We start from the raw sequence: 15896 nt of genomic DNA, 5'->3' as shown, positions 1-15896 counted from the left end.
GGGAGTTAGAGTGACTATATTAATATCAGAAAAAAATAGACTTTAGAGACAAAGAAGGACATTGTATAATGATGAAACAGTCAATCCACCAAGAATTATTAATTGTTTATAACAATTATAACATATATGCAACTAACAACAGAGCCCCAAAATACATGAAGTAAAAACTAACAGAATTGGAGGGAGAAATAGACATTCAACCATAATAGAACAACTAGGCAGCAGATCAGCAAGGAGATAGAAGACTTGAACAGCACCGTAAACCAACTAGGCCTAAGAAACGTCTACAGAACACACCATCCAACAACAACAAAATACACATTCTTCTCCACTGCACATGGAATATTGTCCAGGATAAACCAAATGTTAGACCATAAAACAAGTCTCTCAGTAAATTTAAAAGGTTTGAAATCATACAAAGTATGTTCTCTAACCACAGTACAATGAAAAGAGAAATCAATAATAGAAGGAAAATAAGAAATTCACAAGTATATAGAAATTAAACAACACACTCCTAAATAGAAAATTGGTCAAAAAAATCATAATAGAAATTAGACAATACTTTGAGATAAATGAAAATTAAAAACACAACATACCAAAACTTTGAGATTCAGTAAAAGCAGTTTCTACCTTAAGAAACTAGAAAAAGAAGAGCAAGCTAAACCCAAAGCAAGCAGGAGAAAGGAAATAAATATTAGTGCAGAAATAAATAAAATAGAGAAACGGGGAAAATATTTTTAAAAATCGAGAAACTCATTGAAATCAAAAGTTTGTTTTTGAAAAGATCAACAAAATTGACAGACCTTTAAGCTAGACTAAGAGAAAAAGAGAGAAGACTCAAATTACTGAAATTAGGAATAAAAGGGGGGATATTCCGGGACTTCCCTGGTGGCGCAGTGGTTCAGAATCCACCTGCCAATGCAGGGTACACGGGTTCGATGGTCCGGGAAGATCCCACATGCCGCAGAGCAGCTAAGTCCGTGCACCACAACTACTGAGCCTGCGCTCTAGGGCCCACGAACCACAACTACTGAGCCCACATGCCACAACTACTGAAGCCTGTACACCTAGAGCCCATGCTCCGCAACGAGAAGCCACCGCGGTGAGAAGCCCGTGCACTGCAACGAAGAGTAGCCCCCGCTCGCCACAACTAGAGAAAGCCCGCATGCAGTAATGAAGACCCAACGCAGCCAAAAATTAAATAAATAAATAAATAGGTGGGATATTCCTACTGACCTTACATAAATAAAAATAATTGGTATAAATAATTATATACCAACAAGTTAGATAACCTAGAAGAGACAGGCAAATTCCTAGAAAGACATAAACTATAAAACTGATTCAAGAATAGAAAATCTTAATAGACCTATAACAAGTAAAGAGATTGAGTTAGTAATCAAAAATTGTCCCGCAAAGAAAAGCCCAGGACCAGATGGTGAATTCTACCAAATGTTTAAAGAAGGATAATACCATTTGTTATGAACTGCATGTTTGTGTCCCCTACCCCCAAATTCATATATATTGAAACCCTAATATGATGGTATTTGGAAGTAGAGCCTTTGGAAAGTAATTGCATCATGAGGCTGGAGCCCCTAAGATGGTATTAGTATCCTTATAAGAAAAAGAGGAGGGAATTCCCTGGTGGTCCAGTGGTTAGGACTCAGCACTTTCACTGCTGTGGCCCAGGTTCAATTCCTGGTCATGGAACTAAGATCCTGCAAGCTGCATGGTGCAGCCAAAAAAAAAAACAAAAAGAAAAGTAAAAGAAAAAGAAGAGAGCTGTCCCTCTCTCAGCCACATGAGGATACAAGGAGAAGACAGCTATCTGCAAACCAGGAAGAATGCTCTTACCAGCCACCACATCTGCTGGCACCTTGATCTTGGACTTCCCAGCCTCCAGACTGTGAGAAATAAATGTTCATCATTTAAGCCACCCAGTCTATGGTATTCTGTTACAGCAGCCCAAACTAAGACACTAACCCTTCACAAACTCTGACAAAAAAAGTAGCAGAAAACGAAGTGCTTCCTAGCTCATTCTATGCGTTAGGCCAATATTATTACCCTGACCAAGCCCAGACAAAGACATCACAAGAAAAGAAAATGAAAGAGCAATATCCCTTATTAATATAGATGCAGAAATCCTCAACAAAATACTGGTAAACCAAATCCAGCAACATAGAGAAAGGATTATTTGCCATGACAAAGTGGGATTTATCCCAGGGATGCAATGTTGGTTCAACATAAAAAACTCCATCAATGTAATACACCATATTAATAGAATGAAAGACAAAACCACATGATGTCTCAATAGACACAGAAAAAGCATTCGACAAAATTCAACAAACTAGGACTAGAAGGGAACATCTTCAACCTAATAAAGGGCATTTGTGAAAAACCCACAGTTAACACCATACTCAATGGTGCAAAACAGAAAGTCTTCCCTTTAAGATCCAGAACAAGAAGAGGATGCCTGCTTCCACCACTTCTATTCAACATTGTACTGGAAGTTCTAGCTGGGGCTGCTAGGCAAGAAAAAGAAATAAAAGGCATCCAGATTGGAAAGGAAGAAGTTAAACTATCTTTATTTATAAATGACATGATCTTATGTATAGAAAACCCTAGAGATTCCACACCAAATCAAAACAGAACAAAACAATAAACCCAAAATATTAGAGTTAATAAATGAATTCGGCAAGGTTGTAGGATATAAGATCAAGATACAAAAATCAGCTGAATTTCTGTAACTAGCAATGAATAATCCAAAATGAAATTAAGAAAGCAATTCCATTTACAGTAGCATCAAAAAGAATAAAATACTTAGGAGTTTGTTTAACCAAGGAGGTGAAAGACTTGTACAATGAAAATTACAAACATTGCTCAAAGAAATTAAAGATCATGTGAATGAATGGAAACATACCCCATGTTCATAAATTAGAAGACTAATATGCTTAAGATATCAGTACTACTCAATCTACAGATTCAGTGCAATTGCTGTCAAAACCTCAATGATGTTTTTTACAGAAATAGAAAAACCCATCCTAACATTTATGGAATCTCAAGGGACCCCAAGTAGCCAAAACAATTTCAAAAAGAACAAATCTGGAGGACTCAACACTGATTTCAAAACTTACAGCAAAGCTACAGTAATCAAAACAGTGTCGTACTGGCATAAAGACAGACATATAGACCAGTGGAATAGAATAGACAGCCCAGAAATAAACCCTCACATTTATGGTAAAAATCATTTTTGACGAGAATGCCAAGACCATTCTGTGGGGTAAAGACAGTCTTTTCAATAAATTGTTCTGGGAAAATGGGATATCCACTTAACAAAAGAATGAAGTTGGACCCTTATACAAAAATTAACTCAAAATGGGTTGACTACCTAAATGTGAGTCCTAAAACTATAAAACTATTAGAAGAAAACATAGGACAAAAGCTTCATGACATGGATTTGTCAGTGATTTCTTGGATATGACACCCAAGGTACAGGCAACAAAAAAAACAGGCAAATGGGGCATCATGAAAATTAAAGATTTCTGTGCATCAAAAGGTGGTATCAACAGTGTAAAAAGGCATCCCACAGAATAGGAGAAAATATTTATAAATCATATATCTGATAAGAGATTAATATCCAGAATATATAAGGAATTCCTGAAACTCAACAACAAAAAAACAGGCCATTGCAAAATGGGCAAAGAGCTTCAATAAACATTTCTCCAAAGAAGATATACAAATGGCAAATAAGCACATGAAAAGATGCTCAACATCACTAACAGGGAAATGCAAATCAAAACTACAATGGGATACCATCTCATACCATTAGATAGAATGGCTACTATCAAAAACCCAGAAAATAATGTGTTGGTTATTTTCTGGAAAATAAAGATATGAAAAAATTGGAACCCTTGTGCATTGTTAGTAGTAATGTAAAATGGTATAGCTGCTGTCGAAAACAATATGGCATTTCCCTTAAAAAATTAAATATAGAATTTCCACATTATCCAACAATTTCACTTCTGGGTATATACCCTGAAGAATTGAAAGCAGGGTCTCGAAGAGATATTAGTATACTTATGTTTATAGCAGTCTTATTCATAATAGCTGAAATGTGGAAGCAACCCAAGTGTCCATTGAAGGATGAGTGTATAAGCAAAATGGGATATATACATACAGTGAACTATTATTCAGCATTAAAAAAGAAAAGAAATTCTGACATATGCTACAACATGAATGAACCTTGAAGACATTAAGTGAAATATGCCAGTCACAAAAGGACAAATACTGTATGATTCCACTTAAGAAGTACTTAAAAGAAGCCAAAATCATAGAGACAGAAGTAGAATGAGAGTTGACAGGAGCTGTGGGGAGGGGAGAGGAGTATTATTATTTAATGGGTATAGAGTTTCAGTTTCACAAGATGAAAAGAGTTATGGAGATGGACAGTGGTGATGATTGCACAACATTATGAATGTATGTAATGCCACAGAACTGTGCACTTAAAAATGGTTATGATAGTAAATTTTATATGTATTTTACCAAAATTTTTTAATTTGGGAAAGAAGAATTTTAAACTGTTGACATCTTAGTACTTCACATTTCAGTGGTCTGTGTAACCTAGCTCTAAATGCTATGGACTCTAAGGTCCCCATTCCAGCTCTGAAATTCTGTGTTGGCAGAAATGACCTAGAGATTCCTTCTTGGCTTCTAATTTTGTGGTTCTGTAGTATTACAAAAACTTGATTGCTGATAATATCAAATATAAATTTCTTTATGCCTTTATGAATTTTTGCAGATGCATTTGATAAAGAATACAAGATGGCATATGATCGTCTCACACCTAGTCAAGTCAAGAGTACCCACAACTGTGATAGACCACCAAGTACAGGAGTGATGGAATGTCGAAAAACCTTTGGAGAACCTTACCTTTAAGATATGTGTGTGTATTTTTTCAATATGTATTGTGTAGTCAGTGTATAAAATAACACTTTTAGACTCTAACCTTTTTTCTGCAATTTTTCAAAATGCATTTGTAAATGGTTCAGGAAGTTCAGATAGTTTATGTACAGAGTGTCTTAAGAAAATACTAACAAGTGGGAGAGAGCTACTTTGTTTCCCATTTCTTCTTTTTTTCTTCTCCGGTACAAGTAATTAAGTATTTTTGTGATGAAAAAATCCATAAACAAAATTGGTTCCCATAGAATAAGACAACTGTTTTATGGATTCTTTTGGAAGAGACAGATTGGAAAATCATGTATGGAACTTAAACAAATGTAAGAACAAAGTATCTCCTGTTTTCATAGACTACTCAAATGTTTTGACCATGAAGTTGTATTATACATATTTTAAATTGTTTATAATAAGTTGATATTTTTTTAATTTTTAAACTTAATATAGCAAACAAAATGAACTTAAACTTATGAAGCAAGGTAATTAAGTGCTTATTTTCTTTGTCTGCTGCTATTTGAAGTAATTAGTACAGCTGCAGATCTCTATATGTATATCTATATTTTTTTTATTACTTGGAAGAATGATTCAAAAATGTCAGCGCTAGTGTCAGTGTTGTCCTAGGATCGCATATTAGTACTCCTGAGCCTGACTGCAGTGGGTGAGTCATGGCAAGGGTGTGCATTGCCCAGACTGGCTTACTGAGCCTTGTGGAAGGAAAGCCAGAGAGGTTCCAAGTCTGCTGTAAAATCAGGTTCAATATACCATGATTCCAAAATTTTCTCTATTGCTAATAGATACATACAATACACAGGGAAAATAGCTTATAGAGCCAAATATCAATTTAAATTTTAATATTCTACGTGAACACTTATGTTGGGAAATATGTCAGACAGTTTATCCCAAATTCTACCTTTATTTTAATATCTAAAATATTGGGTATGATGCAAATTGTAGTATGTTTATCTGGAATATGACCTATTGGAGTATTCTGTTAATATTATATATATATATATATATTATATATAAATATTCAAAATATTTTTTCAAAAGTAGAAAAATAATAACTCTCTAAAAGTACAGCCAGATAGAATTTCCCATATTGAGGAACTTGGCTTTTTCAATAAGCCTTCAGAATCTGGTTTATGGAATCTAAAATCCAGCAATATCCGGAATTAGACAGTAAATTGAATGTTTAAGTACCATGAGTATTAAATAGAATCTTAAAAAATATTTGTAGTCGCATTATTTCTAATATCACTTTCTTTGGGTAATTCTGATAAAAAAGTATCCTTTGGCTGTTAGAATTATTTATCGATTTTCAGTGTGTTCGTGTGGTGTGTGTTTGCACACATTGTCATAATGAAGGAATTCTCTAGCCAATTTCAAAGAAGGAAAAAATGAATGGTCCTAAATTAGATGTGTAGAAGCTGGCAGAGTTCAGGACACTTTGGACTGGAGATACCTTAAAGTCCTGAGACTAAGAACCAGTTCAGCTGTAGAAAAAACACTTTTGAGTTCATCCCACTAGTGAATAGCACCAAGCTAAAACATTTCACAGCTTTCTACTCTGGGAAATAATGGGGAAAGTTTAAAAATGTAAAATTTTAGTTCAGTTAGTTTGGCGCTGAACTTGCTTACTTGAAAAGTCTGGTGCTATGCACATGTATCTGCCTCTTCTGTAAATACCACTCTTGTCTTATCCTTCTTTCCTATTCAGATCCACGCTTCACATTCTAATTCAGTCTTACGTTCTCTAAGTCACAATCATTTCAAAGTTGTCAAAGGAGAGAAACATTTGATAGGTGAGGCTTTTGGCATTAGTGACAAACATCCCTCCAAACAGAATTCTGGGGTTCTATTCTGGTTTTTTGTTATTGTTTGTATAAGAACAGCTTTCACTATTGATTATCTTTTCTTTAACACAAGCAATATATATGAATAACAGTTTATTGATTTCAAATATCTGACCAAAAAAAGTAAGGTAAAGCCTATTCTTTATGGTTCAGACTCATTTAGAAAAGTGAATGTAATTTTTATCTCCTTCCCCTGACACCAAGTTTTGTTTCTGCTTTTGACTGGGTTTTATTTCCCCTATTTTCAATCCCCAGGGAATATTATTTGCACAAATTTACTCTTTAAAAATAAAACCTAAAACATGAATAGAAAGTGGTAAACCTTGATCAAAAGAAAACTAAAATGTAGATCATCCTTTGAAATAACTCCATACAAACTTTTCTTCAATTTTATCTCTGTTGACCATACATTTTAGAGAATCATGGCCAATCATGTTAGAGAGAAATACCCTTTTGCTACATTATCTGTCTTTTATTTTCTTACTCTTTGTTTTGTTTATCTGTTTACTAGTTGAAAATAAATCATGCCATGTCCTGGTACAACTTGTTTACTACTTCCTCCCATTGTGTTTTGAATGTCATACATTTATATTTTATATCATATTTCAATATTCAGTTTTTTCCTCCTTTCAGGGAGTTATGCAGTCTGGTCATATTCTGATTTTTATTTTGTTTTTTTTTTTCTTATTTTGCGGGGAGGTTTTTTGCTTTAAAACCCTAAAGCCATTAGCTTATTTTATTTTAAGGTTTTCTTAAAATATCTTTCCATTTTTCTATGTAGAGAAATAGCCCCTGAAAATGTTGGTTCAACATTTTAGGTGATACGCTTATTTTATTTTATTTCATGCTGGTAATTACTATGATACTTTAGTGCAGCTAGCAAGTGTTAGCCTGCTGCATATAAAAGTTATGTTGTACTTCTACATATTTTGTAAGTATACAGTAAGAAAATAACCATTTGTATGGTAATGTGCGATTGCCCAGCTTTATTTTTGTTTCTCCCACTAGAACTTGAAAGCTGCTGTTAGGCACTTTATCTCAGAGCAGGAAGGGAAAGAGTAGGCTGCCTCTTTGAGAGGGTCCTTGGTCTGCCTTTGTGCTAGTCTTAGCATGCTCTGCCCTTCCTGTTTGGATACAAGACAAAGTTTTATTTCAGAATTGAATTCTCTGGTAGCTGCATACCAGTTTACCTTAATACCCTCAGTACTTGGTATCTTATTATCCCTTCATACTGCCCTCTTTCTCTGACCCCAAAGTAAGTACATTTGCTGGCTTAATTATTTTTGTTTACAAAATTAGTATTGGACAAATTAATATAGGAATTTCTGTCTCTGATTCAAAAAGTCTGTGTAAGATTGAACAGACTCTTCTGCTAAAGTTACTGCAGCCTTTCCACAGTTGCTGTTCATTTGAATGGCTCCTTCCTTTTGTATTTAAAGATTTTCTTTTCAAACATAGTACTGTGGTAAAACCATTGGAGCAACCGTTGGAATTTTCTGTAAATGAAATTCTCCAGATTTGCCAGCTCATCACAGTTAAGGACCTGAGGACCAGAAGTATGCTTTGGTTGTATGGGCAGCCTGAGACCAGGGTGTCCTGCCTGGGTCTAGTGACCCCACAGGGATGGACAACCCTGATCACTGGCCCTCTCTTTGTACCTTTCATAGTAACCAGGCCCGAAATACACTGCAAGCTGCACCTGCAGGGGGACCCTCCCACAAAGAAGGGGGCCAGAACCAAGGATATTCTGTGGCCCATTAGGCCAACCAGTTCTTCAAATGTATCTACCAGGCTGTGTCTTAAATATTAAATTCCAATTCTTGCCCCTTTTGGTACTCACCTTTAAATGATAATTAGGATATACAATTTTTATGATACTTTCAGAGTATCACAAAAGACCAAGCCTATAATTTGATAGAAGCATTTTCAGATCTGTTGATGAGAGTACAATATAATGTTCATAATGTACAGTAACCATTTAAACATATACTAATTTTTTAAAATTTGGAATACATCCTTTTTTTCTGGTACTACACAGAATCTTAACCCATTGAATTAGGAAGAGTTTTACATTTTTATAAATTTGGCCCAAACCTATCACCAGGGCCGTCAAGGAAATGCAGCCTCAAGGGGAATGAAGGAGAAATCATCCAATTTAGACACTCACGTAGGACAGTTCTGACTTTCTTGCTGAATGAAAGACCTAGAATTTGTCCCATGTAACTAGCTACACAGAACATCTTGCCCATCAAATGAGAGGACCAGCTAACCATTATCTTGACATTTTAAGATGGTACTTTACCTCTAAAACAGCACAATTTTAATAAATTGTGGATTTATAATGGATTGCAAAATTTTTTATTTCAAGCATAACAAATTGATCTTTTAGAAGTTACGTAAGTTTTCCATCTCCCTGAAATCTCCTCTTTCTCCCCACCAGCTGCTCATCCATCAAGACCCAGCCTTCATTTTTATGTTTTCGACTCTTTTCTCATTGTGTGAAGTCAGAACTTCCTTTCTAGGCAAAGAGAAATGCCAGAAATTCAGCAAACGGATCAGAAAAATGATATTCAACCATTAGAGTCGATTTTAATCATCAAATGGCAGCCCAGCACTTTATCTTTACAGGATGTTTCACCGTCCATCACTCCTCATAAGTCATTCTGGGGAAGAGCATCAGCTCCCAGGCTGTCAGTGAGGAGGTGACATCCTCGAGACCAGCTGAGATTGATGGCAGATACCAGATTGGTGCCCAGAGTGTTGGTATTGGGATCTCCCTTCCATAGGCACTGCTCTCTCCTCCTGTTCTTAGGCCATGGCATATGGAGACCAGGCAGTGCAGCAGAATCAGGAATGAGGATAACTAATTTAAGAATATGGAATGTGAACATGATCCCATATTCTTCATCAGTCGTCTTCTCTCGAGCATTCTGACTAAATGACCTAAAGATATGGATAAAAACACATCCATTTTTGTAAAATATCATTGGGACTCACAATTTATTGAAATTTAGTGAAAGTCATTTCCAAAGAATGTGAGTCCTGGAGTAGTGAGGCCATGAATTAAATTAACCAGCCCGTCTTAAAAGATGGATTATGGACTGAAGTACTTTGAACACAGCCTTTCAACATCAAAATGTTTGGTTTCTTTCCCACATCACACTTGTCCTGCTATCTTCTAGTCTTCAGTGACTCCTCTCTCATGTTTGTAATTAAAGCGATATTTACCATCGTAAACTACATTCACCTCAGTTCCATTGGCTTCATAACCACGACACTGTTTCATTTTTAATGTGCCCTTTAACCTGATGCCAGTAAAAGCAGCAAGCAGTGGTATTTAATATACAAGCACTTCAACTTCCACCTGAAATGTTTAACCACACAATTTTTAAAAACACAGGTGTCGGGCTTCCCTGGTGGCACAGTGGTTAAGAATCCACCTGCCAATACAGGGCACATGCGTTCGAGCCCTGGTCCGGGAAGATCCCACATGCCGCGGAGCAACTAAGCCCGTGCGCCACAACTACTGAGCCTGCACTCTAGAGCCCACGTGCCACAACTACTGAAGCCCGCGCGCCTAGAGCCCGTGCTCCTCAACAAGAGAAGCCACCGCAATGAGAAGCTTGTGCACCGCGACAAAGAGTAGCCCCCGCTCACCACAACTAGAGCAAGCCCGCGTGCAGCAACGAAGACCTAACGCAGCCAAAAATAAATAAATAAAATAAATAATTTTTAAAAAAACACACAGGTGTCCTTTACATCAGCTACCGTGGAAGTAATACTCTTTTCCTTACCATCTTGTCATTGTGTTAAGCATTTTTGGAATTTCTCCTTTGTAATCGCCTTAATATCCACTTGTAAGCCACACAAGAAATCAATCTTCTTGCTTTATAATCCTATCTAGGATGACATACAAAAATAGCATTGCCCCACTGGATCTCTTACTTTGTAAACCAGATTTGGCTCTACTGACTTTAGACTCTTTTTAAAAATTAGTTTGTTTTTCACTCACTAGTGCAGCTGTCACTGTTGGGTGAGAATATGAGAGGGGAGGGGCACAGAGCCAGGACAGCTTTGTTAGAAGGTCTAATCCCTCAAGGTGACCCACCTGATGGAGACAACACTAACTTGGATTTCCTAATAAATACATATTTTTAAATAGCCCTCAGAGTAGTTTTCCTTCCCTAATACCCACATCTTCCAATTGAAGGGCAAATTATACATTTTAATTTCTTGAGCTGCTTATTTTAATTTCACTTTTCAGAAATGCAACGAGAGCAAATGTAGTCCTCCTTTTTAAGCTATAAAATATTGGTACACATTTTACTGGACTACAGTGTGTAATGATAATTGATTGTTGTTATACTTTTTTTCCTATAAACTTTGCTCCTTTAAACTCACCAATAACTGAACCTGTGACGAATACAAATCTGATAGAACCACATGTTTTGAACAGAAAAAGAGACAGTAAACTGCAGCATGTGCTGGGGGCAGGGGCCAGGAGGGTGAGATGGAGACCACACCTGCATCTTTTGCATCAGCAGCCCTTCAGGAATAATCAGGGAACTGTGAACATGCGAGCTTATCTGATTGCTAAGGTACCTGTCCCAACCCCCACTCCCAAATATCTCATTTTAGAAAATCCTCTGACTCGGGTCCTGCTGCTGGCCTCCATGTGTTAGCTGTCTGCATCAGGGGTGGTAGGAGCTCCACCCCTCCAAAGAAGAGTCCTAATCCACAATGAGCTGCAGGTGTTTCCAGGGATAAACTTCAGTCCGGATCACATCCACATCAGAGGCTCCTGCCCACTCAGTTCACTCTCCTGGATCATGTTCATTCTTTCTTTAATGTAACAAGTGGTACAGTAACTTCTGGCATGGTTTTCTGATCCATGTCCATTTTGAGCAACAGTGACTAACTCAGACAGACACAGGACAAGATATGATTCGATCTTCTAACATCACACTGATTATCAGGAATACAAAGTACAGGAGGAACATGGTAAAGCCCAGGATCTTGTTCATTCTCCATTTGCATAATGCAATTGAAGAGATCACAAACAGGAGCATGAGAAAAAGCAAAACAATGGCACAAAACAAGCCATTGCTACTGACAGGAACAGGCTGTAATCCATTGATAAAAGAGAAAAGCATCCAAGGAAGGGGCAGGCTGCAAGATGGAAGAAACAGTGTGAATATTCTTAATGTTTATAATCATGCCATATACTTAACAGTATTTTACAATTTACAAAGCACTTATTTTTACACAAACCTGTGAAATAGAGCAGAAAATATTCATTTCACAGGTGAGAAAACTAAGGTTCAGGGAATTATGTGCCCAAGTACTCACAGCTGATAACTGGGAGAGCCTAGATTAAAACAGGTTTTCCGGGTCTGAGTTTGTTTTCTTCACACTTCATGACTTCTGTATGACTAACCTAAATTGGTAGATGTGTGACTCTCTAAATCATGATAAGGCCTAGCTCAGGATAACATTTCCTTACATTCGTTAGTGATCAGGGCTCTCCTATGCCCTCTTACCTGCCCCACCCTGCAAACACACACATATACAAATTAAAGAAACCAAAGCCACCACCCAAATCCAGAAGGTGATTGGGAAAATGAAAATAGCGCGGACACTCTGCTCTGACAAAGTTGGGAGGAGCGGGGTAAGCAAACCCATACAGGAGGACGCAGCATTTGCTTGTTTATACAAAATGCTTTTAGAACCTCTGAGCCGGCAGGAGTCCAAATGCAAAGGAGCAGGAATGTCAGGAAGTAAGACTGAGTCACTGCTTCTTCCAACCCCACCTCCTCCACCTTGGGGGTCAGTGAGCAGAGCGTCTGTATTTGGTAATGGAATTTAATGGACTTCATTTTTCAATTCATCTATAAATTCTAGTCAGTTACATTTCAGGCAGCATTTTAGTTCTATTATCCTATCTGGCTGTGATGAATGAAGGGAGGATACTTTGTTGCCTTGCAGAAGCTAATAACATAAATGCCCTTTTATTCCATGTATAATAAATGGAGCAAAAAACCAGCAGACAGAGCCAACACAGTGTTTGCCAGTCAGTCATACATAACATGCCTTAGAAAGCAACTTTGCCACTCACCCCACGGTGATATCAAATATGTTACTGCCCACAGAGCTTGACACGGCCATGTCTCCCAGGCCTTTCCGAGCGACAATCACACTGGTGATGAGGTCAGGAATTGATGTGCCTGCTGCTAGGATTGTCAAACCCATAATCTCTTCAGAAATCCCTATTGTTTCACCAACCTGGTAAATAGTAACAGTAATGAGAAACCAAGTGAAAAATCTGAGGCTCTTCAAAGCACCAACCACATACTACTTTGTGCAAAACCAGCACCTTCCACAGAGTTCACATTTCCTGTGAAGTAGGATCACAGCAGAACTAACATCTGGGGAGATGGGCCATGGAGAGAAAGAACAGGGCCCCTGCTCAAGGCTTCAGGGAATGATGCTGCTCTTTTCTAAACTGGACTAAAAGTCCACGTATAATGCCACTTACTGTCATTCCAACTACAACACCTCTACCTTCCCAAAAGAACCGTTCCTCCAAAGGCCTGTTGGTGTCAAGTTTCCATTTCCAGAACCACGGACACCTGCTATGTTCCAGGAACTTTTTAGAGGCTGGAGGTAGAAGTATGAGCAGTACAACAATGACCCTACTCTCAGCTTGAAAGAGAAAAGCATGTAAATAATAATACAGCTCTGCGCTTAAGTGCAATATTCTAGGTAGAACAGCAAAGCCATTGAGCACTCAGAAGACTGATTAAATGCCAGAAAGGAGGCAAAACTGAGCTTGCTCTCACGAGTGTGTTATGATTTCACCAGGTAGAGAGAAGTGTGGGATACAGAACAGAGGAAGCAGGGAATAATGCTAAGAAGGAATGGTCAACTAGATCAGGTTGTGAAGGGCCTTCTGTCATGCTACGAGACAGAAGAGCCACACCTGAAAAGCACTACATTCCCTGGAATATAAAGTCTACTTTTTAGCCTTTACAATGTATAAACTACAAATTCACTTGGTCCTCGCTATTCCCTGGGTACCGGAAATTCACCCTGAAGGAAAAAAGTCCTTTTGACCTGCTAATGCAGGATTTAGTTCCCGCCGCACACTCACCTGGTGAGCCCACCACACCATGAGGTATGAGAACGTGGCTATCCACATGATGGATCCCAGGAAGGTGATAACAAAAAATTTCCTAGCCTCCTGTTTGAAAAGGAAGAGAAATAAGTTGCAGAGGCTAAAGGTCTCTGGCCCTTCTGAGGGAGCCCCAGTATCAGTGAAGAGATCTGCTGGAGGAGTCATGGAGAGGAGGTGAAGATGTTTGAGCTGCCATCTCTGTCTCCAGTGAGGACCTTGAGAAGGATGGGGTTGGTGGCCCATAGGGGAGTCCACACAGGAGGGGGTTCAGCAGTTGCCAAACTGAAGAGAGTTACCTGCTTGCCCTGGAACCAGACCAATCTCGGTACCTGGTTTGGCTTCAGCAACCTCTCCCCACCCCACCCCTCTCTGGAGCCAGAGACAGAATACGGTTCCCCTTTGGGTGGAGTACGTTAGTCAGACCTTTCCTTATAAACAGGAATACTGGGTAGAAACAGCACTTATCGCCCTGGGCTTTCACAATATCCCTGTGCAATATGGAGGGTGTGCAGTGGCATCCTTCCCATATTAAAATCAAGAAACTGAGAATTCGAGGAGGGGTTAGTTCACATTGCTTATAGTGATGGAAACAAGCACATTCTGAGGCCTCCCAAGCCCATCAGTGTGTCCCCTTAGGTGCACGGTCCCCACTAGAGCTGCAGATTCCATCCCAGATCCTCTCTGTAGTTGAGCCCTGTCAAGCTGGTTTGTCCTGTCCCTTCCGTCCTCTTGAGGGGGAGTGCTGAGAGACCCAACAGCCTCCCTGGGGACAGATAGCTTGGGGACAGCTGGGCAAACTCACCAGCCTCCGGACATCGGGCACCGTCAGCCACAGTGGGAACACAATGGGCAGAAGAAAGAGGTAAATGGCTTGCTTCTGCCTGGTCTCAGGCCATTCCAGGGACAAAGGCTCCTCATTTTCCTCTTCCTCCTCCTCCTCCTCCTCCTCCTCCTCCTCCTCTTCCTCCTCCTCCTCCTCCTCCTCCTCTTCATCTTCACTCTCACCTCCATCACCTTCCTCTTCACCATCTATACCTTTCTCATCTTCTTTGGCTTCATCTTGATTTTCAGCGTTCAATTCCTGCTCTCCAGTTTCACCTTCATCACCTTTCATTTCACCATCTTCTCCTGCTTGGATTTCACCTTCACCTTCATCATCTTTCCTTTCTGCCTGGATGTCACCTTCACTTTCATTCTCTCCTTTTTCTTCACCTTCACCTTCTGGTCGAGCTTCACCTCCACTTTGCTCTCCATTTTCACCTTCACCAGGAGTTTTAACCTCATTACCTGTCCTTTCACCTGTGCTCTCAGCTTCAGCCACATCTCCCTGCAATCCAAAGCCAACAGATTAATGGGAAATAACTGCCCTGCTTGTTTCCTTCCCAGTTTCTCCCCACATTTTTTGTTGTTCTTCTTAGAATGTATCTAAAAGCTTGAGTATGAGGAAGAAACTAGTGCAATCATTCAGCAAAATTCCCTTCACAACACTCCTACCCAGTGGTGGTCTGGTCTTTATTTGATCATTTCTAGGGATGGAGAACTCACCACCTAAAGCAGCTTCTGTCATCTTGACAACTGTGATTGGTTTGAAGTCGTATTTATACCAAAGTTCTACCTCCTGTGTATAGGTTTACTCTTGGGAGCCATACATAACACTCTTCCATGAGACAGCTCTCTTCCCTGGGTTAAAGATTCCCAGGTCCTTCTATGGTTCCCCCATACTATGGCCTAGAGCCTCCTCTCCTTCTTGGTGAACTCATTCTAGTAGCTTATATCCCATGAGGAGGCTTCTAAAACAACACAGAACACTTCACAGAGTCAAACAGGATTATCACCCCCCTTATTTTAGATACTATGCTTCCATTAATGTTGCCTAAAATGGCATGATATCTTTTGGTGGTTACATCACATTGCTGAGT

The 15896-nt window shown here is 38.9% G+C and overlaps 2 protein-coding genes and 1 long non-coding RNA gene across 14 annotated transcripts in view; 1 reads left to right on the top strand and 2 right to left on the bottom strand.

Annotated features, from left to right (window-relative positions):
- The window catches only part of DENND4A (DENN domain containing 4A), a 134653-nt gene extending 123226 nt beyond the window's left edge, over nucleotides 1-11427 (top strand). For 9 of the 11 annotated variants that reach the window (XM_082444732.1, XM_082444726.1, XM_082444735.1 and 6 more), the window contains one exon: nucleotides 4796-6180. In XM_082444732.1, the coding sequence (XP_082300858.1) occupies nucleotides 4796-4932 (137 nt within the window). In that variant the 3' untranslated portion in view covers nucleotides 4933-6180. Of the gene's footprint in view, nucleotides 1-4795; nucleotides 7358-9243 lie in introns of those variants that run through there. The other 2 variants (XM_082444731.1, XM_082444725.1) reach the window with 2 other exon arrangements.
- The window catches only part of LOC309654381, a 198033-nt gene that overhangs the window by 44709 nt on the left and 137428 nt on the right, over nucleotides 1-15896 (bottom strand). The gene's annotated exons all lie outside the window — the stretch shown is intronic.
- Nucleotides 11493-15896, bottom strand: part of SLC24A1 (solute carrier family 24 member 1) — a 37641-nt gene continuing 33237 nt past the window's right edge. For both annotated transcript variants that reach the window (XM_082445486.1, XM_082445487.1), the window contains 4 exons: nucleotides 14780-15304; nucleotides 13954-14043; nucleotides 12919-13085; nucleotides 11493-11972 (listed from right to left, as the gene is read on the bottom strand). In XM_082445486.1, the coding sequence (XP_082301612.1) occupies nucleotides 11723-11972; nucleotides 12919-13085; nucleotides 13954-14043; nucleotides 14780-15304 (1032 nt within the window). In that variant the 3' untranslated portion in view covers nucleotides 11493-11722. The remainder of the gene's footprint in view (nucleotides 11973-12918; nucleotides 13086-13953; nucleotides 14044-14779; nucleotides 15305-15896) is intronic.

This window comes from Balaenoptera physalus, assembly GCF_965194825.1.
Source record: "Balaenoptera physalus genome assembly, chromosome: 2".
Taxonomy (NCBI): Eukaryota; Metazoa; Chordata; class Mammalia; order Artiodactyla; family Balaenopteridae; genus Balaenoptera; species Balaenoptera physalus.
The sequence above is the reverse complement of the archived record's forward strand: the minus strand, read 5'-3'. Positions and strand labels throughout refer to the sequence as shown.